This window comes from Dama dama, chromosome 14 (genome assembly GCF_033118175.1).
Source record: "Dama dama isolate Ldn47 chromosome 14, ASM3311817v1, whole genome shotgun sequence".
NCBI classification, from domain to species: Eukaryota; Metazoa; Chordata; class Mammalia; order Artiodactyla; family Cervidae; genus Dama; species Dama dama.
Window position 1 is genome coordinate 61,190,485 of NC_083694.1, and position 24,060 is coordinate 61,214,544.

The 24,060-nt window shown below is 43.7% G+C and overlaps 1 protein-coding gene and 1 long non-coding RNA gene across 8 annotated transcripts in view; one reads left to right on the forward strand and one right to left on the reverse strand.

The window, feature by feature from the left end:
• Window positions 1–24,060, forward strand: part of RGL1 (ral guanine nucleotide dissociation stimulator like 1) — a 270,331-nt gene that overhangs the window by 121,540 nt on the left and 124,731 nt on the right. For 3 of the 7 annotated variants that reach the window (XM_061160903.1, XM_061160904.1, XM_061160910.1), the window contains one exon: window positions 19,629–19,739. The exons of 1 other annotated variant lie outside the window; for it this stretch is intronic. In XM_061160903.1, the coding sequence (XP_061016886.1) occupies window positions 19,629–19,739 (111 nt within the window). Of the gene's footprint in view, window positions 1–18,012; window positions 18,094–18,502; window positions 18,658–19,628; window positions 19,740–24,060 lie in introns of those variants that run through there. 3 more of the 7 variants (XM_061160902.1, XM_061160905.1, XM_061160909.1) reach the window with 3 other exon arrangements.
• LOC133069378 (uncharacterized) lies at window positions 950–18,406 on the reverse strand. Its single transcript, XR_009695843.1, has 5 exons — window positions 18,223–18,406; window positions 8,552–8,854; window positions 7,572–7,649; window positions 2,127–2,195; window positions 950–1,699 (listed from the first exon to the last, which is right to left on the reverse strand). It is a non-coding gene; the product is annotated as an uncharacterized LOC133069378 (long non-coding RNA).

Consider the following 24,060-nt stretch of genomic DNA (forward strand, 5'->3'; position numbering starts at 1 on the left):
GATTCAACACTTATATATGTTTATAGTTGAACAAGAATATTAGACTGGAAAGCCACTTGGGTGTCTAACATTGCAGGATAGGCCCCAGTAGAGAAGACATTGTGGTTGGTGGGTTCTACTTGGTAATGTACTCTGCCTCCTGTACATAGATCTGGTGAGATAGTTGTTATGTTTTATGAAGAATCTGGAGTGCCTCAGAGGAAAGCTGGAAAACAGGCATGAAGTACTTGTGCACAATGTGCTTAACTCTCCCCCATCATACCATGTCATAGACATTTGGCAAAACAGTCTCCACGTCCAGCATGTACTGCGACACAGGGAACAAGAGGCTGACTACTATTCAGGGAGCGAGAACTAACTTTGCCCGTTTTAATAACAAACAGAAACACCCACTCTTGGCAGTCTACGTTTCCTGCTTGTGCTGGTGGGAGGCTTGTCCCATGATCCTTGGGTCCACGGATTTCTTTCTGTCCCCGGGGAAAGCTGCTGTGCTGCCTTTTATCACACTTGTGGACCTAGGAGGTGCCAAGGAGGGACTGCAGGGGTCTGAACTGGGTGGCTGAATTTATTCCAACTCTGTTTTAGGAACCATCAAGACTTAGGGTGGGAGAGTGGGGGCTCCCAGATGCATTTGGGGTTGAGGGGGAGATGCAAAGAGATAACTCTAAATAGAGAGGCTATATAGAATAATATTGTATATTACTTAAGGGACTCTCAGAAAATTTCCTTAACATCTATAGGGACAGGGGCCCGTATCCCCCATGTTTCAGGAATGATATTAAGGATGCTAAGCAGGCGCTTGACTGTGCACGCTTGCTCTGTTATAATCCTTGATGGACTGTTACTCATTTTGCAGAATGGAGCCAAGTCCCTCTTTCCCTCCTTCCCTCTCCCCTAGCTATTTTGCTTTGCTAAGTAATCAGACATGGATCTTATTCCCAAGCCATTTATTTATATTCTTGGGGAGATAAGACATTTGCAAGAAGGAAGAATGTAATAAAAGCCATACTGGAAATCCAGATAATGAACTGGAGGAGTTCAGAGGAGAGGGATGTCATTTCCAGTCAGGATGAGGAGGAGATTACAGATTGTCATGTTTGGGGGCTTAATATTTAGTAAGAATCCCTCAGGGAATGGGGATGGAATGGGAGAAGGCCCTTTCCAGGCTGAGTCGTTGGATGGAGTGAATCAGCGAGGTCAGTAAGCGTGGGGCATGAATGGCAAATGACAGGGAGATGATTTTGACTGGAGTAAAGGGTACACGAGCTTAGGGAGGAAGAAGTTTCAGTGGCGGGGGGTGGAAGTTTTCAGGGCCTTGATGGTTGATCGTTATAGCTCAAGACATTGTTAGAAATGGCCGGGTTCACTGCCAAAGACAGAGCAAGCTGGCAGAGGCTAGATCTGCCGGGGGGCTGGGGTAGGAGCTGTGGGGCAAGTCTAGGCTGCAGACAAGGCGTTGGAAGGGAGACTCAGAGGAATATGGCAGCAGATGACAAGGTGGTCACTCTACTTGCCTGGGTGAGTGGAGCTGATGTTGGGAGGTGGCTGGCAGATCTTGAGGCTGGGAGGTGCTGGTACTGGAAAATCTAGCACCAGGTGGCCCTAAGAAATGTCTTCAGCAGGGAGGGAATAAGAATGTCGGTCAGCAGTCAGCAGGCTCCAGCCGCTAAGCTCAGGTTCATGGGCAGACTTCCAAACTCTGGAAGGAGGAAAAAGTGGAATGGAGAGTGAAATGCAAGGCCCCCACCCCAGAGGGACCAGGCAGACTTCCAAGCCAGGAGTCAGACCTGGAACATGGGGGCCTGACTCTAAGAAGGAGCAGAAGTCTGATGCTCCATTCCAGAGCGCTGAGCTGAGGCCTTTTCATTCCTTCTGCATAAGGTTATGACTGGTCTTAGATGCTGGGTCCACAGATGGGAGCAGAGAGGCCCATCAATGTGGATGGGAGGATGCAGATGCCGGAGGAAAGGCAGAGTCTGCTGCTGGCTAAAAAGTCTGGGCTTTATCTGGTGGCTAAAGAGCAAAAATGTGGAAAAATTAAAACACAGGGATATCTTAAGTAGAGCTATATTTCAGGAAGATTCATTTGATCCTAATGAGTCAAATGAACTAAAGTAAGTTCTCACCTGTAACAAGTGTCTACTTCCTGAGTACTTCTCCCACGTGTTCACTTCTCGCCATACCTCTTTCTAGTACTGTGGATTAAAGAAACTAGATTATTAAAATTAATTATTAATTTCATCTGTCCTGTTATTTTTTAAAGTGGTTCCTAGAAAAGTTAAAATTCCCTAAGTGGCTCACACATATTTATATGGGGGCCGTGCTGCTCGAATCGTTTCTCTATACTGCAGTCAGATCTGTTTAAAATGTGACTCTTCTCATGTCACTCTACTGTGTGATATCTTTTCATGGTTTCCATTGCTCCAGGATAAAGCCCAGATTCTTTCACGGGGCTCCCAGGCTCTTCATAATCTGACTCTTATCTCTCAGCAGTGCCTTCCCACTGCACTCATCCTTCAGGCTGTCAAAGTATATTCAGTGGTATCTGTGAAGTTACTTTCTTCCCATTGGCATCCATACCTTTGTTCATGTCATTCCTTTTCCTGAACTAAGTATTCTCCCCCTAGATTCAGTTCAGTTCAGTCGCTCAGTCGTGTCCAACTCTGTGACCCCATGGACTGCAACTTGCCAGGCTTCCCTGTCCATCACTAACTCCCAGAGTTTACTCAAACTCATGTCCACTGAATCGGTGATGCCATCCAAACATCTCATCCTCTGTTGTCCCCTTCTCCTCCCACCTTCAATCTTTCCCAGCATCAGAGTCTTTTCCAATGAGTCAGTTCTTTGCATCAGGTGACCAAAGTATTGGAGTTTCAACATCAGTCCTTCTGATGAATATTCAGGACTGATTTCCTTTAGGATGGACTGGTGGGATCTCCTTGCAGTCCAAGGGACTCTCAAGAGCCTTCTCCAACACCACAGTTCAAAAGCATCAATTCTTTGGCTCTCAGCTTTCTTTATGGTCCAACTCTCACATCCATACATGACTACAAGAAAAACCATAGCTTTGACTAGATGGACCTTTGTTGGCAAAGTAATGTCTTTGCTTTTTAATATGCTATCTTTTTATATGCTTGGTCATAGCTTTTCTTCCAAGGAACAAGTGTCTTTTAATTTCATGGCTGCAGTCACCATCTGCAGTGATTTTGGAGCCCCCCAAAATAAAGCCTGTCACTGTCTCCATGGTTTCCCCATATATTTTCCATGAAGTAATGGGACTGGATGCCATGATCTTAGTTTTCTGAATGTTGAGTTTTAACCCAACTTTTTCACTCTTCTCTTTCACTTTCATCAAGAGGCTTTTCAGTTCTTCGCCTTCTGCCATAAGGGTGGTGTCATCTGCATATCTGAGGTTATCGATGTTTCTCCCAGCAATCTTGATTCCAGCTTGTGCTTCATCCAGTCCAGCGTTTCTCATGATGTACTCTGCATATAAGTTAAATAAGCAGGGTGACAATATATAGCCTTGACTCCTTTCCCAATTTGGAACCAGTCTGTTGTTCCATGTCCAGTTCTAGCTGTTGCTTCTTGACCTGCATATAGATTTCTCAGGAGGCAGGTCAGGTGGTCTGCTATTCCCATCTCTTGAAGAATTTTCCACAGTTTGTTGTGATCTACCCAGTCAAAGGCTTTGGCATAATCAATAAAGCAGATGTAGATGTTTTTCTGGCACTCTCTTGCTTTTTCAATGAATGAACGGATATTGGCAATTTGATCTCTGATTCCTCTGCCTTTTCTAAATCCAGCTTGAACATCTGGAAGTTCATGGTTCTCGTACTGTTGAAAACGTTCACGCTCATTTTTGCTTCCCATTAAAGTCTCAGCTTTAGCCATCCCTGACTCCTTAACTCTGGATTAAGAGCCGCTCAATGCTAGGGGTCTCACCTCGTGCTTCCTCCAAAAAGCATTCGCGCGTTCTTTTTACAAGGTCCCATATCCTGGTCTCTCTCCTTCCTAAGATGGTAGGTCCTCTGAAAGCAGGGGCTCTCTGTATTGATCCTCCAGTTTGCCCAGCACTTAGCACAGTACTTGGAGCATAATGACCGTCTGCATGATTGTATGAATGAATGAATGGGGCCGTTGTGCCACGTCTGAGGAACCTGAGCCAGGATAGGGGCACTGGGCAGAAACACTCATGAAAGAACCAGTGAGGACGTCATTCTTGACGGCTGGCAACTGTGGATGCACCTCTGATTACTAGTGGGTATGGGGATGGCTACCCACGCTGATATTCTTGCCTGGACGATGCCAGGGACGGAGGAGCCTGGAGGGCTACAGTCTACAAGGTAGCAAATCAGACATGTCTGAGCAGCTAACACTTGAACTTTTTTTTCATGAAGAACTAATGTACTCCTTGAGGTGCCGTAAGTCCTAAAAACATACAAGCAAGAATGCAGACAAATGTTCTGGAAATAAAAATGTATTCTTTTGAAAGTGGCATGATATTTGGAGTCAAAAGACCTGGCTCTAAGCATTTATGTTGTCTTTGCAGTCGTGACATTTCACTTTCTTAAGTCATAAAATGGAGATAGTAATACCTCTACTTTTGGGAGTCGTGAGGATTAAGGGAACTAATATATGTGGAATCATTTTGTAAACTGCAAAATGACAGAAAGTGTTAGTGATTACCAATGCAAAGATATTTGTGTCTGTAAACAGATGACAGTCATGCTTTAGTGAATAAATTATACATAATTCTGACCTACGTCAGGGATGTAAATCTCAAACCACTAGAGCACAGAGGAACTTGGACAGCCTACACTGGGTAAAGTTATACATTTCCATTCATACGACTCGTGGAATGCTCTGGCGAGACAGTGAGCCAGAGGGGCGATGGGTGAGTGTGGGTGTGTGGTGTGAGGGGGCTGGGTGGCCTCCTTCCCTCTGTCTAGTCTGGGATGGCCTCACATTTGACTCCAAGCTTGAAGGTGTTAGTCGCTCAATTGTGTCCCGACTCTTTGCGACCCCATGGACTGTAGCCTGCCAGGCTCCTCTGTCCATGGGATTTCCCAGACAAGAATACTGGAGTGGGTTGCCATTTCCTTCCCCAGGGAATCTTCCTGACCCAGGGATCGAACCCAGGTCTCCTGCATTGCAGACGGACTCTTCACTGTCTGAGTCAGGGAAGCCAGCTTGGGCTCACATTTTTGTTTTTGTTTTTTCAATCTGTCTAATCAAGTACATATACATTTATACTCATCCTCCTGATACATTGCCCCTTTTAGCCTTACGAAATGTCTCTTTCTCTTGTGGTGCTCTGTGCCTTGAAGTCTACGTTTTAAACTTTATTTATTTATTTTTGGCTCATGCCAAAAATTCTTCTGCTCAGATTTCTCTCCCCTCTTCTGCTCTGCTTCCCTCAAACCCTTCCCCTCCCACCTAGACATTCTGTTCATCCTTCAAGTCTCCGTCAGGAGGCTCCCAGCATTCCCCATCTCTAAAGTTGCTTTTTCTCCCTTTTTCCTCACTCTTCTTCTCTCTCACTCCCTGGTCAGGGGTCGCACCAGCACCGAGTATGCCCAAGGTAGACTTGCAAGAGGTCCTTCCAGCCAGCCTGTGTCCCCACCCCCAGAGAGGGACTGGACTCTCCTCTGTTTGTGCTCAGATGGCTGTTCTAAGCAGAACAAACTGTAACACTAGCATTCTGATTTGGAGTTTGGAGTCTGTATGGTTTCCTGTTGTTTGCTGTTTAGTCGCTTCAGTCTTGTCCGACTCTTTTTGTGACTCTTTTTGTGGACTGTAGCCCACCAGGCTCCTCTGTCCATGAGATTTTCCAGGCAAGGATAGTGGAGTGGGTTGCCATTTCCTCCTCTATGGGATAGTCCCTACCCAGAGAGTGAACCCTCATCTCCTGATTGGCAGGCGGGTCCTTCACCACTAAGCCGCCAGGGAAGCCCAGAAGCTCACGGGCACACCCTTTCCTCTCGCCTGCTGGCTTTGCCTCCCTGACTTGAGACCTGGGACCAGGAGGTGCAGTTAGCACCTGATGCATAGCATGTGCTCTGTTAAAGTCCTTAAGATAGTTATTTATTTACCTGACCCTTCCCAGAGAATTATTTGAGGGATTATGGGGTTATATAAAATAAAACAAAAGCATCCTTCATGTTTCCAAGGGACATGTGTCCAGTTAGTATGTTATATTCAGCCATGTCCGACTCTGTGACCCCGTGGACTGTAGGCCACCAGGTTCCTCCATCCATGGGACTTCCCAGGCAAGAATACTGGAGTGGGTTGCCATTTCCTTTCCTAGGGGATCTTCCTGACTCAGGGATCTAACCCGTGTCTCTACTATGTTATACTATTAAGTCAATTAGTGCTACTTCTTTTTCAGGAAAAATGTGTAGTCCCTGCATATTTGGCACATTTGATGAACTAGGCCATGCCTAGGGTTCTATTTGATCTGTGACCCCTCTGAGTCCCGGGCCTGCCCCTGTTCTGCCTCCTCTGCCGGGACTGTTCGCTCTTCCTCCTTCATCCCCTTCTTCTCATACTTCTAAGTCCTTCTCAGCTTTCAGAGCTCACTGTGGGGGTCATTTTCTCTGGGAAGCAACCCCTGAAATCCTGTAGGCTCAGCCTGTGTGCTCCAACAACATCCCTTCTCTCTGCACTTAGCATCCTGTAATGTACATGGTTTGTTCTGGTTCTCCCTCTAATCCATCAGCACCAGGAGGCAGTCACCAGGACTGTCTTGTTGAAAGTTATTTCTGCAGTGCCTAGCACAGTGCCTGTGATGTAGTGAACACGCAAATATTCATTGCACAGGAGCTCATAAATGGGTAAAAGAATCCCTTTTAGAGCCCAGAACAATTTCAGAATCAGAGTACATGAGAGTCAGTCTTAGAATATTATGATCTAGCCTTTGGCTAAGTGACTTTCTACTGATTTCTGTTTAACAGGTATATTAATTAGAATGTAGGTCTGGCTACTTGTAACAGAGAGCCAAATTCACAACAATTTAAACACGAAAGACTTGTAATTCTCTCCCACAAAATAGTCCAGAGACAGGCTGTCCAGCACTGCAGAGATGGCAGCTCTGTTCTATGAGATGATAGTCAGAGTCGGGCTTCTTCTGTTTTGATCTGATCTCCACCACCCCAAGACGATGCACTTCACATGGTTCATGGTCACGACAAAATCCTGGGTGGTCCAGTTTAGTCCTGGAATCCTAGGAACCTGGAACTGATTCTAGGATCTCTTGGACCCTCTTTGGACAGCTAGAGTCTGATACTGATTTATAGGACTAATCATGTTGAGGCATTTCCCTCTGCTTGCCCATCCTTTGCAGGTGGCGAGGACCAAGGACTTAGTTAGAGTTGGGCATGCATGCCAGGAATGCCAGCTGGTCTCCATGCTAAGGTCATGAGCCTTCAGCCAAGGGTGGTGTGGTTTTCTGAGGTACAGGACACACTGACTTCACAGCAAGGCATCCTGACAAGCTACAGGAGAGGAATTCCTTCAAATAACGTTAAATATATCATCTATTTGGCTATAAGTAAATGTATGTTACTTACTTTGTTCTAACGTTGCCGTATAACTTACAGTTGTATTGTCATTTCTTTACAGTGCCTTTCTGTTGAATTTACGTGATTCTGGAGAGAAATCATGAGATTTTTATGATTAAGGTTCAAGATGAAGGCCAATCTACTCTTATCAATTCTCTCATCCTATAATACATACACACTCACTCAGTTCAGACACACACACACGCACACCTCACCCAACACCCCACCTCCCACTGCATGCATCCAAAACTCCCCTTTTCCATAACACACACACACACACGCACGCACGCACGCACGCACGCGCGCGCGGGCACACCCATTATCTCTGGATGGAAAGGGAAGAAAAACCAGTATAGGCAGCTTTCTAGAGCATCCACTATTCTATCTAAAAGAAGTTGAATCAACCAAGGGTTATGGCTTCTCCCCTTCTCCTGCCCTGAACTGAACACATTTTCATTCTATAGACCTCGTTTCATGTCCTAGACAAAACAGGATTAAGTATGAGTTAGTAGCCGTTGATTCTGCCAGTTTAACAGGGAAATAACAAGAACCAAAGATCTGTCTAAAATTTGTTCCTGGCAAAGGCAATATTTGAGATACTTTCTGATTTTTAAAAAGACATCAAATTGATATATGGCTCACAAGTAACTCTCTAAAACAGTGAGATTTACTTTTCTTTGTCTCTTTCTGTGTGAGTAGTTACCATACTTGCAGCATTTGGGCTAATTATGATGAAAGTTAGATTTCCATCATATATGTTTTTCTTTTCTTTCCACCTTCTCCAAAGTTCTCCTTTAAGGCAGAAACTTTCCATTCTTGGTTTCATCCAAAAGACAAATATTTCTGGGAAAACACCACATTTAAGCTATTCAGCAATTCTGGTGTTATATAACTGACCACACTAGGACTTTCAATTAACTTTGGTTACATTTTATTGAAGCGTGTTCACAGACTAGAATAACTAGTGATAATTAAATTTAAAAAAACACCTTTTCTTTGTCTTTAAACAGGGAAAATCCTTTTCAAATGTGTGCAGCATCTTGTGATGATGACAGAAAGTAAATCTTTACTCATTCGAAGTATTCTAAGGTCCATTGACTGTATTCCAAGATTGATTTTAGTGTGTTTGAGAATTTTTAGTGGCAGTAAGCTTTTCTTTCAGCGTTAGCTTCCATAAAACCCAAGCTCTCCCGGTTCCCCTTCCCTCTCTCTCTTGTCTTCTGGTTATTTTTGTTTGGTCATCTTCAGTTGTAGATGCATTTTGAGGTTGTTTAGACTCCGCATCTCTTCACCTGAGGGAGAATTACATGCGTTAGTGATTTCAAACAACTTCCTATGCGTACTAACTTGCAACTCACTTTCTCCATTTCTAGTCTTTATCTTTTCTTCCCATCACTTCAATATCTCTATTTTCTTTCTCTCCAGAACTGAACTGATCATATTTTCACCCAAAACAAAATGCCCCTCCCATTTTCTCTTTGTTTTCATGTCTCCACCAGGATCCCAGTGTCCCACTCTTTAAAACTTGCAGGTCTTTTTTTTGTCCCCTCTTCATTTCCTTGCAACATGCTCCCTGTCCTCAAGTTGCAACATTTATTTTTCCAGAATATCATTCAGACTGTTTATTTTAAAACTCTTGTCTCAGCCTAGGTTGACTATTTGGCAAGTATATGACTGTAATAGCTTCCTATCCGATGACCCTACCGCTCCACCTTCTTACCTCTAAGCCATCCTTTGGACAAGTATTAGAATCATCTTGTTCACACTCTTACCATTTCAGTTTCCTCTTAAACCAAACCAGGAATCTCCACCAACCAACTTCTTTATTTAAACTTCATTTCTCTGGACTACATTAGCCACTTTTGTAAGTAATTATTATCCTCTGAAGCTTCCATTCTTTCTACTGGAAGACTTCCTTTTCTTCCTTCCAGTACATCTTGCTTTTTTTTTTTTTTCTTCAAAACTAGTGGTAACGAAGCCTTAATAAAAACTGTAATTATCTGCAAGTCCTTTAAGGGCACTCACCACCTGGCCCCTTTTCTCAGCTTCCTCTCTGAGACACATTGCTCAGTACCCTGCTCTCTAAATCTGTACCTGCTAATCTGTGGTTTTGTAAAGTCATTTTATTTTTTCCCTTTATGTTCTTTTTCTGCTTCTACAGTATAAGCAACCTTAAGGTAGAGATAATATCTAAGATTTATTTATATTCAGTTCAGTTCAGTAACTCAGTAGTGTCTAACTCTGCGACTCCATGGACTGCAGCACGCCAGGCTTCCCTATCCACCACCAACTCCCGGAGTGTGCTCAAACTCATGTCCATTGAGTCAGTGATGCCATCCAACCATCTCATCCTCTGTCGTCCCCTTCTCCTGCCTTCAGTCTTTCCCAGCATCAGGGTCTTTTCCAATGAGTCAGTTCTTCGCATCAGGTGGCCCAAGTATTGGAGTTTCAGCTTCAGCATCAGTCCTTCCAATGAATATTCAGGACTGATTTCCTTTAGGATTGACTGGTTGGATCTCCTTGCAGTTGAAGGGGCTCTCAAGAGTCTTCTCCAACACAACAGTTCAAAAGCATCAATTCTTTGGCTCTCAGCTTTCTTTATGGTTCAACTCTCACATCCATACATGACCACTGGATAAACCATAGCTTTGACTAGACAGACCTTTGTTGGCAAAGTAATGTCTCTGCTTTTTAATATGCTGTCTAGGTTGGTCATAGCTTTTCTTCCAAGGAGCAAGTATCTTTTAATTTCATGGCTACAGTCACCATCTGCAGTGATTTTGGAGCCCAAGAAAATTTATACTTATATTTATTTATATTAAATTTATATTTATTTATTCAGCAACAATTACTAAGCACTTGATGAATTTATAGCATGAATTTATCTATGTATCTCTCTGTTGATAGGTCAGATATTTATTGAGCATCTACCATGTGTTAGGTACTGTGTGAGGTGCTGGAATACAATGATGAGAAAACTGACATTACCTCTGCCTGCACAGAGTTTGGGGGGAATGGATATTTATCAAATAATCACACAATTTGATGAAAAATTACAAATGTGATAGAACTGCCAAGGGAGAAGTTGCCACGAGAGCACATAATAGGGGGATTTAGCCCAAATGGGAGAGGAGAGGAAGGAGGAATGTCCCCCAAAGAGGGAATCACATGAGTAAAGGCTCTGTGATGGTGGGGAGCCAGATATGTTCAAGGCATTGAAAGATGACTGGGGGTGGAGGACTTCCCTGGTGGTCCAGTGGCTAATATTCCATGCTTTTAATGCAGGAAGCCTGTGTTTTTTTCCTGGTCAGGGAACTAGATACCACATGCCACAATGAAGATTGAGGATCCTGCGTGCTGCAACCAGGGCCTGGCACAGCCAAGTAAATAAATAAGAAAGAAAGACTGAGGTCGCTGAGCCCAGAGAGTGTATAGAAAGTGAAGTGGAAGGGGCCAGCCTGGGCAAGACTTTATGGAATATGAAAAGGATTTAGGTTTTTATTCTTAGCAATGGGGAGCTACTAGAGGGATTTAAAACAGGTAGCTGGTAGAAATTTTCTGTATGACTCAAGGAACTCAAACTGAGGCTCTGTGACCACCAAGAGGAGTGGGATGAGCCGGGATGTGGGAGGGAGGCTCAAGAAGGAGGGGACCTATGTTTACCTATGACTGATTCATGTTGCTATATGGTAGAAACCAGTACAGTATTGTAAAGTAGTTATCCTTCAATTAAAAATAAATAGAGAAAAAAGAATAGGAGGTGATGGTTTGGTGATTTTAAAAGATTACTCTGATCCCTGCATGGAGGTAGTCTGAGGTAGGAAAGGACACAAAGTGCAGTATTTTTCTGTGCCATATGGAGACTTGATGTTGCTCACCGACTGACCATTCTGGTCCTTTGTATCATGAAGTTTTGGCTTCAAGCTGCAAAGTCTTGAGCGACTCAATCTACAGGTCTGATTTTTTCATGTAGTCAGTGTCTTGTAGCTTTTGCAACTTGTTGGCTTGACACCATTATCACCATCAACAACCGTAACTGAGTATTAACTATGGTGCCCGATACGGTGCCAAAGACTCATTTAATTCTCACTCTGAGCCAATGAGGAAGGTGTTTATATCCCTGTTTTTTATACAGACTTAGAGATGAGACTGTGCCTCAGAGAGAACTGGATTGATCAGGACTCAAATCTAGGTGTCTCCGACTACATGTTCTAGCAGCTTTATTTGGGTTTTTGGTACCACTTCAATACATTATGGAAAAAAGACGTTCCTTGAGCCCTGAAACAAGATATGATTTGGCTCATTGCCCAGTAACTTCTTCCAGAGTCTTGGTCAAAACCCATCCTGGCCTCAGGTCACCCATTTCCCATTTTGTAGAATGTTTTGTTATGTATCACAGAGACCTGCCATTATGTCTGAGCTGATTGTTCTATGTTTTGATCTTTTCAACCATGTGAACACATTTCTGGATGTCTTTTACAGAAATCTGTAATTAGATGAGCTTATAATGCTTATTAGCCCAACTTACAAACAGTATTCCAGTAACCAACTTCCTCCTCAGGAAGGCATCATCAACAATTACGAATAACCACCCCCAACTGGTAAACTATTAGTTGAAAAGCGTTTGTCATCATGGCCAGAGGAGTCTTCTGCCTTTGGCCTGCCATCTGTCAAGTGCTATTTATGCTTCTTCTGTCTCCATTTTCTACCCCCTAAGGCAGCCTCTTCTTTTGGTTGTAGTAGGTCCATCTAAAATTGACTTGTAATTTGCTTGCTTAAATTAAATAACTCCCTAATAACAGAGCATAGAAAAATTTTAACTCCTACCTCATAGTATGTCCGTGATAATTAGTAAAAATAACTTTGGGCCCTCAGAAAATAGTAACAACCCTCTACTGCTTTAAATGTTTGGAGGACTGGTCATCTTTAACCAAGCATGACTGGTTCCTTACCTTTTGCAAAGCAAGGTTGAAAGTTCAAGCAAAGAGTTGGCGAATGGAGCAACCCCAGTTAGCAGAGCTAGAAACAACCATAGCAGGATGCCTGGCTGATGGTGAAAGGCTGAAGAAGGAAAGTTAATGAGCAACATAGCTTATAAGCCTGAAGACTAGGGGGAAGCATTTCATAGGGATGCTGAGAGGATTAAGTGGTTTACATTTGGACAAACCTCTGATATTGTTGGGGGAAGGAGTTAAGAAGAAGTAAAAGATTTATTTGTTTATGTACCTCACCAAAAGTTTTTTTTTAGGGACCTATAGATAGCTAAGCTTCCTAGGTGGCTCAGTGGTAAAGAATCCTACTGCCAATGCAGGAGATGTGGGTTTGATCCCTGGGTCAGGAAGATCCTCTGGAGAAGGAAATGGCAACCCACTCCAGTATTCTTGCCTGGAGAATCAATCCCATGGACAGAGGAGCCTGGCAGGCAACAGTCTATGAGGTCAAAATGAGTCGGACGCGACTGAGCAACTGAGCATGCATGCGTGGAATGCTGAAGGTATATATAGATTGTGAATAAAATGGTGCAAAGTGGCTATTATCAATTCTGTTCAAAAGTGTGAAAAATTTTCAAGCTCATCTGTTTAGGTAAGGGCTTTAGGAAAGCAGAGGCAATATGCACTCGGCAGTCTTAATGTGTGGAAGGAGGGTCCTGACCTCTCAATTATTTAGCTTTGTTCACATAGCTGTTGTTATTATTACTGTCGCTGTCTCAGGACTGTTTTCCTCTATACTTTCAACTGGGCGCAGGACATCACAGTCCAGCAGTGAGTTTGAGGACAAAGCCGTGGCCTTCCCCTTTCTATCTTATGCTGATATTGCCATATTTAAGACAAGTGTTTGCCCACTTATTTCCAAGTACAATGTCTATTATACTTGCACTGTTCTGACTCTTCTGTCACACAGTACAATCTATTACCTAAGCAGACATCTAAAGAACATGCAGATTGCAAACCAAATGCAGTAAATGAACACAGAATTACACTAAAGGGAGAGTGTGGGGGTAGGGAGAGAAGAAGATACATTTTTATTCAAGGCCGCCTGTGTTCCAAAAGCACTCTCTCAGGTGCTTTATTTAGCATAGTTTATTCTGTTAGCTACTTTATATAGGATAGTTTATTTAACACTCACGATAGGCATGAGAGGAAGTATGAGGACAAGGCTATGAGAAGTGAGGGTCAACTCTAGGTTGAGATATAACAAGTGTCTCATCATTTACCCAGGCACATAAGTATTACTCCATGTCAACCTACATACATAACTATACTGCACAATTTTTATATTTTTCACTTTTTTCTTGCAGCCAGAGATGTAGAGTAAAATCGAGAAAAGCATGATGTCATAGAAGCCAATGACTAAATAAATGAACAAATGGAGTATATAAACTGTATTTCCATTTCCTGATAGAGTTTCTTAAAGAATCTGCACACAAGCTGCTTATGTCTGCTCTTACCAGTTCTCTATTTATTGGCCCTGAGCAAGAAAAAAATTTTTTTCTTTCTCTCATTTGGGGTTCTTCCATACCTCTTCCCTTTTCCTGTTATATCCTAAGAATCTTCTATTGCTCCTGACTTCCAGTGATCACCAAATATGGTGACATAAAACTATTCCTAGCAACATCCTAATGCCTTAAGAATAGGTATTTTCTGATTTCCTTCCCCTCCCCTCAACTAACAAATTTCAAGTGTACAATACCTGTTAACTATAAACATACTGTACAGTAGATCTCTAGCACTTTTTCATCACTGAAGACCAACTCCTTATTTCCCCCTCCCCTAGCTCCTGGCAACCACACTTCTACTGTCTGCTTCTACAACTTTGATTAATTGAGATACCGCATGTAAGTGCAATCATGCAATATTTGTCCTTCTGGACGGGCTTATTTAACTTAGCATAATGGCGTCTAGGTTCATCTGTGTAGTTCAGTTCAGTTCAGTTGCTCAGTTGTGTCCGACTCTTTACAACCCCAGGGACTGCAGCACGCCAGGCTTCCCTGTCCATCACCAACTCCCAGAGCTTACTCAAACTCATGTCCATCGAGTCAGTGATGTCATCCAACCATCTCATCCTCTGTTTTCCCCTTCTCCTCCCGCCTTCAATCTTTCCCAGCATCAGGAATGAGTCAGCTCTTCACAGCAGGTGGCCAAAGTATTGGAGTTTCAGCTTCAGCATCAGTCCTTCCAATGAGCATTCAGGACTGATTTCCTTTAGGATGGACTGGTTGGATCTCCTTGCAGTGCAAGGAGATCTGTGTAGTTGCATATGACAAGATGTCCTTTTTCAAGGCTGAATAATATTCTGTTTATATATATATCACATCTTCTTTATCCATTGATGCACCGACATACATTTACATTGTTTCCACATTTTGGCTATTATACATAGTGCTGCAATGAATGTGGGAGCCCTCAGGTCTCTCTGAGATCTTGATTTCAATTCTTTTGGATAAATACCCAGTATGGAATTGCTGGGTCATATGGTAGTTTTATTCTTAATTTGTTGAAGAACCTCCACATTGTTTTCTGTGAGGACTGTACCAATTAACATTCTCACCAGTAGTGTCCAGGTGTTTCTTTTGCTCCACATCCTGGTCAACAGGTGTGGTTTTGTTTTGTTTTGTTTTAAGTAATGGCCATCCTAAGAGGTGTGAGGTGATACAATATCTTATTTGGTTTTGATTTGCATTTCCCTGATGATTAGTCATGGTGAGCTTCTTTTCACAGAACTGTTGACCATTTGTACATCTTTGGAGAAATGCTTTTTTTTTAAAGTCCTTTGCCCATTTAAAAATTCAGTTATTATTTTTGCCATTGAGTTATAGGAGTTCCTTATATATTATGGATATTAACTCTTTATCAGATGCTTTCTGCTAATATTTCCTCTCATACCACAGGTTGCATTTTCACTGTTTCCTTTGCTGTGTGGACGTGTTTTAGTTTGATGTAGTCTCACATGTCTATTTTTGATTTTGTTGCCTCTGGTTTTGGTGTCATAGCCATGAAATCATTGCAAACGCCAGTGTTATGAAGCTTTTCCCTTATGTAGTCTTCTATGAATTTTATAGTTTCAGGTCTTCTGCCTAAGTCTTTAATTAATTTTGAGTTGATTTTTGTGTGTGATGTTAGATGTGTTCAATTTCATTCTTTTACATGTGAATATCCAGTTTTCCCAGCACTATTTGTTGAAACTTATCAGAACTAACAAATGAATCGAGTAAAGTTGCAGGATATAAAATTAATACATGAAATCAGTTGCATTTCTATACATTAATGATGAGCAATCTGAAAATGAAATTAAGAAAACAGTCCCACTTAAAAAAGCATCGAAAAGAATAAAATGCCTAGGAATAAACTTAACCAAGGAGATGAAAGGTGAAAAGTACAAAACACTGCTGATATCCTTTAAACAAAACTTGACTTGTTCTTTTAGGACTATATAAGGTCATAGGTAGATCAATCTCGTAAATAAATTCAAACTTAGTTATAAATGGTTTACTGATTTATCCTCCCCAGATACTGATCAGGAGTATTTTAACCCAAAAGTATGTAATAAGGTAATACTGGCTGAGCTGCCTGCAGGTGGAATATTTTAAAATAAATATTTAAAAATTGTAAACTGCAACACTTGGGTGTTCTGTCTAGCAGAAAACCAACCTTTTTTTGAGGATTAACATTTGGACTAAATCATGTACATTATTGGGTATAAATACAAGTAGTTATTCTTGGGAAATCTCTCTGAAATTATTTAGTAAGAAGACATCATTTTAGATTTCTGCACATTGCACACATATAACTTTTCAGTGAGTCTGGGAAAATGCAGTTTGGGAGGAAGTGTGATAATAAGGGAATGGAGATTTTTTGATCATGTCCTAGGTGAGTTGTATACATATTCCATTTAATCCTTTTTCAGACTCTATGAGGTAGATGTTCGTCCCATTTTGCTATTGTTCTGGTTTAGTCACTAAGGCCTGTCCAACTCTTTTGTGACCCCGTGGACTGTACCACCAGGCTCCTCTGTCCATGAGATTTCCCAGGTAAGCATATTGGAGTGGGTTGCCACTTCCTCCTCCAGGGGATCTTCCTGACCCAGGGATCGAACCCATGTCTCCTGCATCAGCAGGCGGATTCTTTACCAGGGCCATCAGGGAAGCCCTTGTCCCATTTTACAGATGAGGAAATGAAAGCCCAGGGAAGTAGCACCCAAGTTCACTCTTAGTGTAAAACCAGGATTTGAAGCTGCATCTGCTGGAAGCCTATTTTCTCCTTACTCATCAGGTAGCCTGCCAGGGAGTTGGTGGAGAGGAGGCTGATGAGATCTGAAACTTGACTGGAGCCTTGTGAGTTATAAGCTGTCCTGTCCAAGAAGGCTTCCTGGGAGGGGCAAGTTTGAAGAAACGTCTTAATATCCCTGAACTAGAAAACATTTAAGGAGTCATCTCCAAATTCACAGCCAAAAATCAGGTTAAAGTAGTTGTGAAATTAATCTGATGGGTTGTTTAACTGCCCCCAGGTGTATCCTGTGTTCTTCAAGATCACCGAATAGGGGTGGGCCTGGAGTGGCTTAAGAGGCAGACGGTAGGTCTTCCGCACCATTTTCCTCTGGACACTGGGGACACTATGCTGGTGGTCACTGAAAGGTCTAGTTTACGTGGTTTGGTAAAAATAGAAATAATCAAAGTTCAATAAAAAGAGCATTCCTTCTGTCCAATAGATTCTGGTTGTTTGCGGGGAACTTTGCCCATTGACTTCGAGAAGTTCGGAAGTGTCCAAAGATCTTGTTATTTTTCCTGGATGCACCCTCACTGACATTTATTTTGCTCTCCTGGGAAGAGCAGTATACTGGGTTCTCTAGCTTTTCAGTTCATAATATATTTCTCATTAACCAAAGCCCAGCCTTATGCCTTAGCATGGCAATTAGCGAGAGGCCTTTCTTTTAAAAAAAATTTAAAGGCGATTAAATTCATTTAGGGGAGAACAGTATAAAAGACATGAGCTCTAAACTTTTTTTTTTTTTTTTTGCAATTGGCATGGAATTCTGTCATGTGCCAATGTTTGATTATATTATCATCTGGAATTTCGCTGTTGATTTACTTTCCGTTAGGACAAAACTCCCTCCGGCAGTGTCTTCTGAATGGCTCTCTCCCCGAGGTTATCATCCCACTGTGTCCCTACAGTACAGACAACTCAGCCCATGGTGACGACTCACAGAGACTCAGGGAACCTCCCGGGCCGCCGGTGGCCCAATTTGCACGCTGTCAGCCTCAGCAAAACCGTCTCCTGCTCTGTCCCTTTGCCTCCCACAGCGGCCAGTTACAGTTGATGAGCCTTAAACCATGGGGGGTGGAAAGACGTCCAGAGCCATTTCCTGTTGGTGGTGTGCTGATTCAGGACGAGCGCAACCCTGGGGCGTGGGTTTTGGAATACCCTCTGACCAATTTCTGTGTGTTTTTTTTTTTTTTTTTTTGGTCCTTATGAAAAACTTCCTGGCTTCTAGCACTGCCGTTCTCACTGGGGTCGCCCTGATTGAATCTAATTCCGTAAGTAACAAGCAGATAATAGACGTTTATCCGACCCCCTCCTCCCATCCCTTTTTGCACCTCCTCCCCCTTTACTTCTTTGAGCGAAGGAAGGAGAAACACGCTTAGATCCCCATACCGCACCCGGACCTTTTGGGGGCACCTGGTGGCCAATCAGGAAAACCTGATCCACGGGAAAGGGTGGCTGGCTGCCGATCACCTTCAGAGCTGGAGAAATCACGGCGTGCTAACTTTATCCGCGGGATTTCAGAAAGGGAGAGTGTGCTCCCGAGCACAAACAGGAAAGCCTGACATCACGGAGCGGCGGGGTGGCGTGGGGAGGAGTCTGCGGCGCCCTCGCTCGCCGGCTCGCTGGCCGCGCTCCCTTTGTGGCCGAGTCGCGCGCACCGGCGGCGGCGGGCGCGTGTCTGTGCTCCGTGCGCGGCGGCCGCGCGGGGCCGGGGCTTGGAGGCGCCGCGGCGGAGCCGCGCGGGGATCGCGTTCGCCTGGGAGCGGGGCGCATCATGCGGCGTCCACACACCGGAGAGAAAACTGAGAATGAAATTGCTTTGGCAAGCTAAAATGGTAACGAGAACTCTCTGCCTTCTCCCGACGCTGCTCTGGTGGGGAATCTTCTCCCGCTTTCTCTGGGCGGGTTTTGGACTCCCTCGGAGTGAACGGAGCCATCCGATCCCAGACTTGGGAGCTCAGAGCTTTCTCTCTCGGCTTTCTCCGCCTTCCTCTCTGCGTGTCTTCTCCCTTTAAACTATACTTATTTTTCTCAGCAGTTGCTTTTGGTGTATCTGGGCTGATGTATGTCAGCAAAGGAAAACTTTTCAGGCAAGAGGTCTGTGAGTCTGGGTGAACCGCGGAGCGCCTCTGAGTCCCAGCGGCTCTTTAAACACAAACTTCAAGTTTAGGGAAACCCAGGGGGTCGCTGCACACAGCCGTTGTGTTGCTTTTTTCTGCACTTGCCAGGTTATTTGACGGAAATAAAATTTTTTTCCCTCCCGCTAACTTTCTGGGTTCCCACACAATAAGAGGAGAAAAAAGACTTGCGAAGTATTTCGTTCCAAAGGAGCGAGCACTCTTAGCATTTTAAACACTTGTTTGTGGCAGAGTTTAAAATGCAGTTTGCTCCAAGAACTGAGCCACTTATAAAGAGACAAACTTTTTCTGCCAGTGAATTCTTTTTCCTTTCATTTAAGGAGGAAAAGTGAGCCAGGACTAAACTTCAGTTTCTTTAAGAAAGAAAAAAAAAAAAAAGACTATAGAAAGCTATTTAAGATACGTGAAGGAGTCTAGGAAAAATAAAAGGAAAAGCCCTGGGCTCTTGATAGCATAGGAAAGGGCTGGGGGGCCAAGAAAATCTTAGCATTCTCTCTATCACAGTATGTCTTATGTTGCTCTGATTGTAATATTTATTTTGAACAGCCCATCTTATGCCCTGAGTGCTGTTGTAAGCAGCAAAGCAGCTGGGATAGATTGTGGTTAGTGGAGAGGGGGAAAAAAAAAACAAACAAATTTTTCTTTTTCTTTGTCCTGTCTCCTGGCAGAGCTCGATTCAGGACTGGGGTGAAGAGGTAGAGGAAGGAGCTGTTTACCATGTCACCCTCAAGAGAGTCCAGATTCAACAGGCTGCCAATAAAGGAGCGAGATGGCTCGGGGTGAGTAAAGCTGGGGAGACTGTGAGCCTTGGACTTGCAGGGCCTCTTGTTCTGTGAATATCATTATTATTTAGCAGAGGCAGGTTTTTTTTTTTTTTCCTCCATTTCTTCTCTTTTGGCCTTAAAAAGGAAACTGCCAATGACCAAGTGTTTGCACTAGCCATACCGGTCTGTTTTTGTACTTATTCTTTTCCGAAGCGTCTCCCTTAGGTTTGTCAATAATTCAGAACATCTTAGAGACATCTTGAGGTATTTGGCAAATGGAGTGAGGGTGGGGTGGCAGAAAGTAACGTGGAGTAAAGGGACCAGAAGATAGCACCGCGTCACCCGCTGGCATCCTTTTCTCTCCGTCTCCCCCGCTTTTGATCCTGACAGCCCTTCATCCGCTCCTGTTCTTGTACCAAGTACCCAGAATGCTCAGGGGCGCTGAGACTCCAAATCGGCCTCCTATGGGGGGCGGCGCGTTTCCCATGGTTACATCCTTTGCACGGTACTTAGTGTCCACCTCTTGATGTGTCCAGTGTGTGGAGGGCTGGGGCTTTGGAGAAACACTGCCTCCATAAACAACATTTTTGCCCCCTGCTGAGATTTTAAAGTATTGGGTGAGATCATGTGAGTTATTCATTATCTCCTAATGGATCCTTCAGCATATCCCAACCAAAGGGGGATGTGGGAAGCCTGGGCCAGCATCATCATGTGGAAGAACGAAGGAGTTCTTCATCTGGAGGTAGAAGGAATCCTCCGAGAACAGTGAGAGGTGATACAGAGAGCCTTGAGAAAGAACATAGTGGTAAGCGAACAGAGAGGTTGGAGTGTGGTTTCCCCGGGCCTTATTCTGATCATACTCAGGCTTCACAGCTGATGGGCTTGAGAACAGTGAAGATTATGCACCAGCATCCAATCTCTAATATCTTTGGGTTTCAGAAAATTCAGGTTGTTTTTTAAAAATTTTTTTTTTTTTTATTTGAGCAGCAGTCAAAGGTCAGGTGCGAAAGAGGACAGGAAACAAAACTGCCCAGGGCTTTAAGACTAGCGGCAGCATGTGACTTGCAATTCCTGGAGTTTAAGGCAGGATGGCCAGCAACAATGATTTCCTCTTCCGTGGGTCTCCTGGGCTGCTGACACAGGCATTCATTGCTTTGGGCTTCCCCAGCTGCTTCAAGTCAGGCTGCGTATTTGGGGTTGAAGTACCACCCTCTAGGGCAATCAGTTGTTAGTTGCATCTGTAGGTATGGCCTAGAAAGGTAGGAGCCTTTCCTTTGAAAGCCTGAGGTCTTCACTTATTAAGCAGGTACCTTACTCGGAATATGATTTTGAAATTAATTAGGTGTATCACCAGCAGACCTGATAGGAAAAGCAGAACTAGAGTTCTGACAAGTCATCACTTTATTTTTGGTGGTTGCGTGTATTGCATTTTATTTAAATGCAGTATTGATGTGGTTTGGCCCAAGTATTTCAAAATGATTCACAAGCTTCTGAAGCAGCTGCCTTCAAAAGGGTTATTACATTTTCTGATGCCAGGTTGTTCTTCTCTTTATAATGAGACTGATGTTGCTTGGACGACAGCTTTAGTTTTTGGCCAAACACAATAGCCGTGAATGAGTAAGTCACGGGAAAATGGACAGGTTAACTCTGTAGGTCCCAAACACAACGAGTTATGGTTCATTTAGATGTCCCCAGTTATTTGGTAATTCTCACTGACCATTGTGTTCCCGGGACTTCTCTTCTCTCCACCCACTCCCAGAGTCCTCACATTTATGCACAGTTCAGAGTTGGTTCATCCCGGATTTAGCAGTAGAACTAAAATACCAAGAGGGAAATATGTGAAAAGATTGCTTCTAGTTGATGGAGGGATTTGTCCCCTCCTCCCATTTCAACAAAGTATGATTTGCTAAGACCACCCCTCGTGCTCAGGAACCAGTTCTAGGAACTCTCCCACCCCAATCCCCCTTGTTTTCTTGTCTTCGGTGTCCTGTTGGCAAGCACTGTTTTTGTCCTTGGAAATTCCAGACTTAATTAAATGTGACTCAACCAATTGAGCCATGGCAATTACAAAGCTTTTCTCTTTAGGCCTGTGAGTGGCTTCTCTCTACTTGTTTTTCCAGTCACCCTTTCAGAATTCTTCAGAGCAACCAGTTTTATTTATTGACTTATTATTGACCTATAGCTGATGTGCACTCCGGTGTTAGTGGTCCCGTATGCTACATGATGATTTGACATTTGCACGCATTTATGAAATGATCACCGTGATAATCCTAGTAAGCCTTTGTCCCCATACAAAGTCACCGTGATATTATCGACCGTATTCCTCACGTCAAAGCAACTGGGTTTATAGTGAACCAGAGATGGAGATGAGGTGAGCTCATGTCAAAATATGACAATGGTTCATGAGGAAAGGTGGAGTTGTGGTTATCTCTTTCCACATGAGGAAACTAAAGTCGAGAGAAGTTAAATTGCTTGCCGGGGTCACACAGCTAGGAAGTGGTAGAGGCTGGATTTGAACACAAATGTTTAGTTCTTTGCTGTTGGGAGCTGCCTGGGACCTGAAGGCTGCTTCCATAGCAGTGGAAGAAACATTGACTCAGAAGAACAAGGATGCTTATAAGATACTTTCCCCCTACGTATTACCTGGTTCAAGACTCAAGACATACGGCTTTCTTTTCTTTATGCTTTGAGTGATAACTTGAGCTGCAAATTGAGATATTTGCTGTGAAGATGTGTTTCTTGTTGATAAGCTCTCCATGTTGGATGTGTAAAGTGTGGGGCACCAAAGATGTGCGAGTTTATGTAGCACCTGAGGCGGGGTACAACTCTCTTTACAAGTCTATAAGGCTAATTAGGAAAACCTAAGTGACTGAGTGGGCTTCCCAGGAATCTGCCTGCCAATGCAGGAGACGTGGGTTTGATCCCTGGTCTGGGAAGATCCCCTGAGAAGGAAATGGCAACCCACTCCAATATTCTTGGCTGGGAAATCCCATGTAGAGCCTGGCGGGCTACAGCCCACGGGGTCCCTAAAGAGGCTACAGCCCACGGGGTCCCTAAAGAGGCTACAGCCCACGGGGCCCCTAAAGAGGCTACAGCCCACGGGGCCCCTAAAGAGGCTACAGCCCACGGGGCCCCTAAAGAGGCTACAGCCCACGGGGCCCCTAAAGAGGCTACAGCCCACGGGGCCCCTAAAGAGGCTACAGCCCACGGGGCCCCTAAAGAGGCTACAGCCCACGGGGTCCCTAAAGAGGCTACAGCCCACGGGGTCCCTAAAGAGGCTACAGCCCACGGGGTCCCTAAAGAGGCTACAGCCCACGGGGTCCCTAAAGAGGCTACAGCCCACGGGGTCCCTAAAGAGGCTACAGTCCACGGGGTCCCAGAAGAGTTGGAGACGACTTAGCGTCCCAACCACAACAACAAAGTGACTGAATGTAGTTTTTGTAGTTTCTAGTACTCTGATCACAAAACAGAATTAAGATCCAATTTGGGAAGGATAAAAAAAAAAAAATTACACATCCTCAGATGTGAAGTATCATACAATCCAAAACGTTGAGGACATTCTATGTTTTGTTTGTGAAATGTTGTGTTCAGTTGCTCTTTTGAAGTAACACTCTGTCTTCAGTTTTAAGTATACAGTCAACTATGGCCCAGGCTGGATTTAGGTGCATGCAGCTGCAACTTTGCTCACTGACAGTGAAGTTATGCCGGGCAACTTTGAAAAACCAAATATTATTGAAATACTGATCCAATTTTCTCTTTACAGTAACATCTTAGGCTGGGATAATTTTACCCAGCTATAACCCTCAAAGAAAAATGTTTCTGATTATGTCAGAGAATCATAAAATCTCAGGGCTGGAAGAGACATTAAAAATAATGTATCCAACTGTTCGATTAAGCTTATAGAAAAATTTCCAGTAATTTTTGGAAGAGCAAATAGTGAAAAGTTATTATTCTACTTTGGTCCCAGTGTCATGGTCATACATTGACAATGAAATGTAGAAACAATTTAGGAAAACATCAGTATTCTCTGGAAGCAGGAAATGTCTCATTTTAGGAGGAATATTTAGATGGACCGAGGAAAGGGAACCACTGTTAGGGGAAGGGCTTCAGTGTCCAGAGCCCATTTTGCTGTCTTCAGACTATGGCAGGCTCAGGGTCCAGAGAAATCTGTCAAACCCAAGGTTATCTCAGAGTGGGGATATTTGTTTCACAAGCAGGATTGGAAGAGTGCGGTCACCTCTGCAAGGTCTGTGGGGAGTGGAATGGTCAGCAGATAGTCACATGGCTTTTCTCGGTTCTGGGCTTCTGTGGCCCGTGTGTGGGGCCCCAGTGCCTC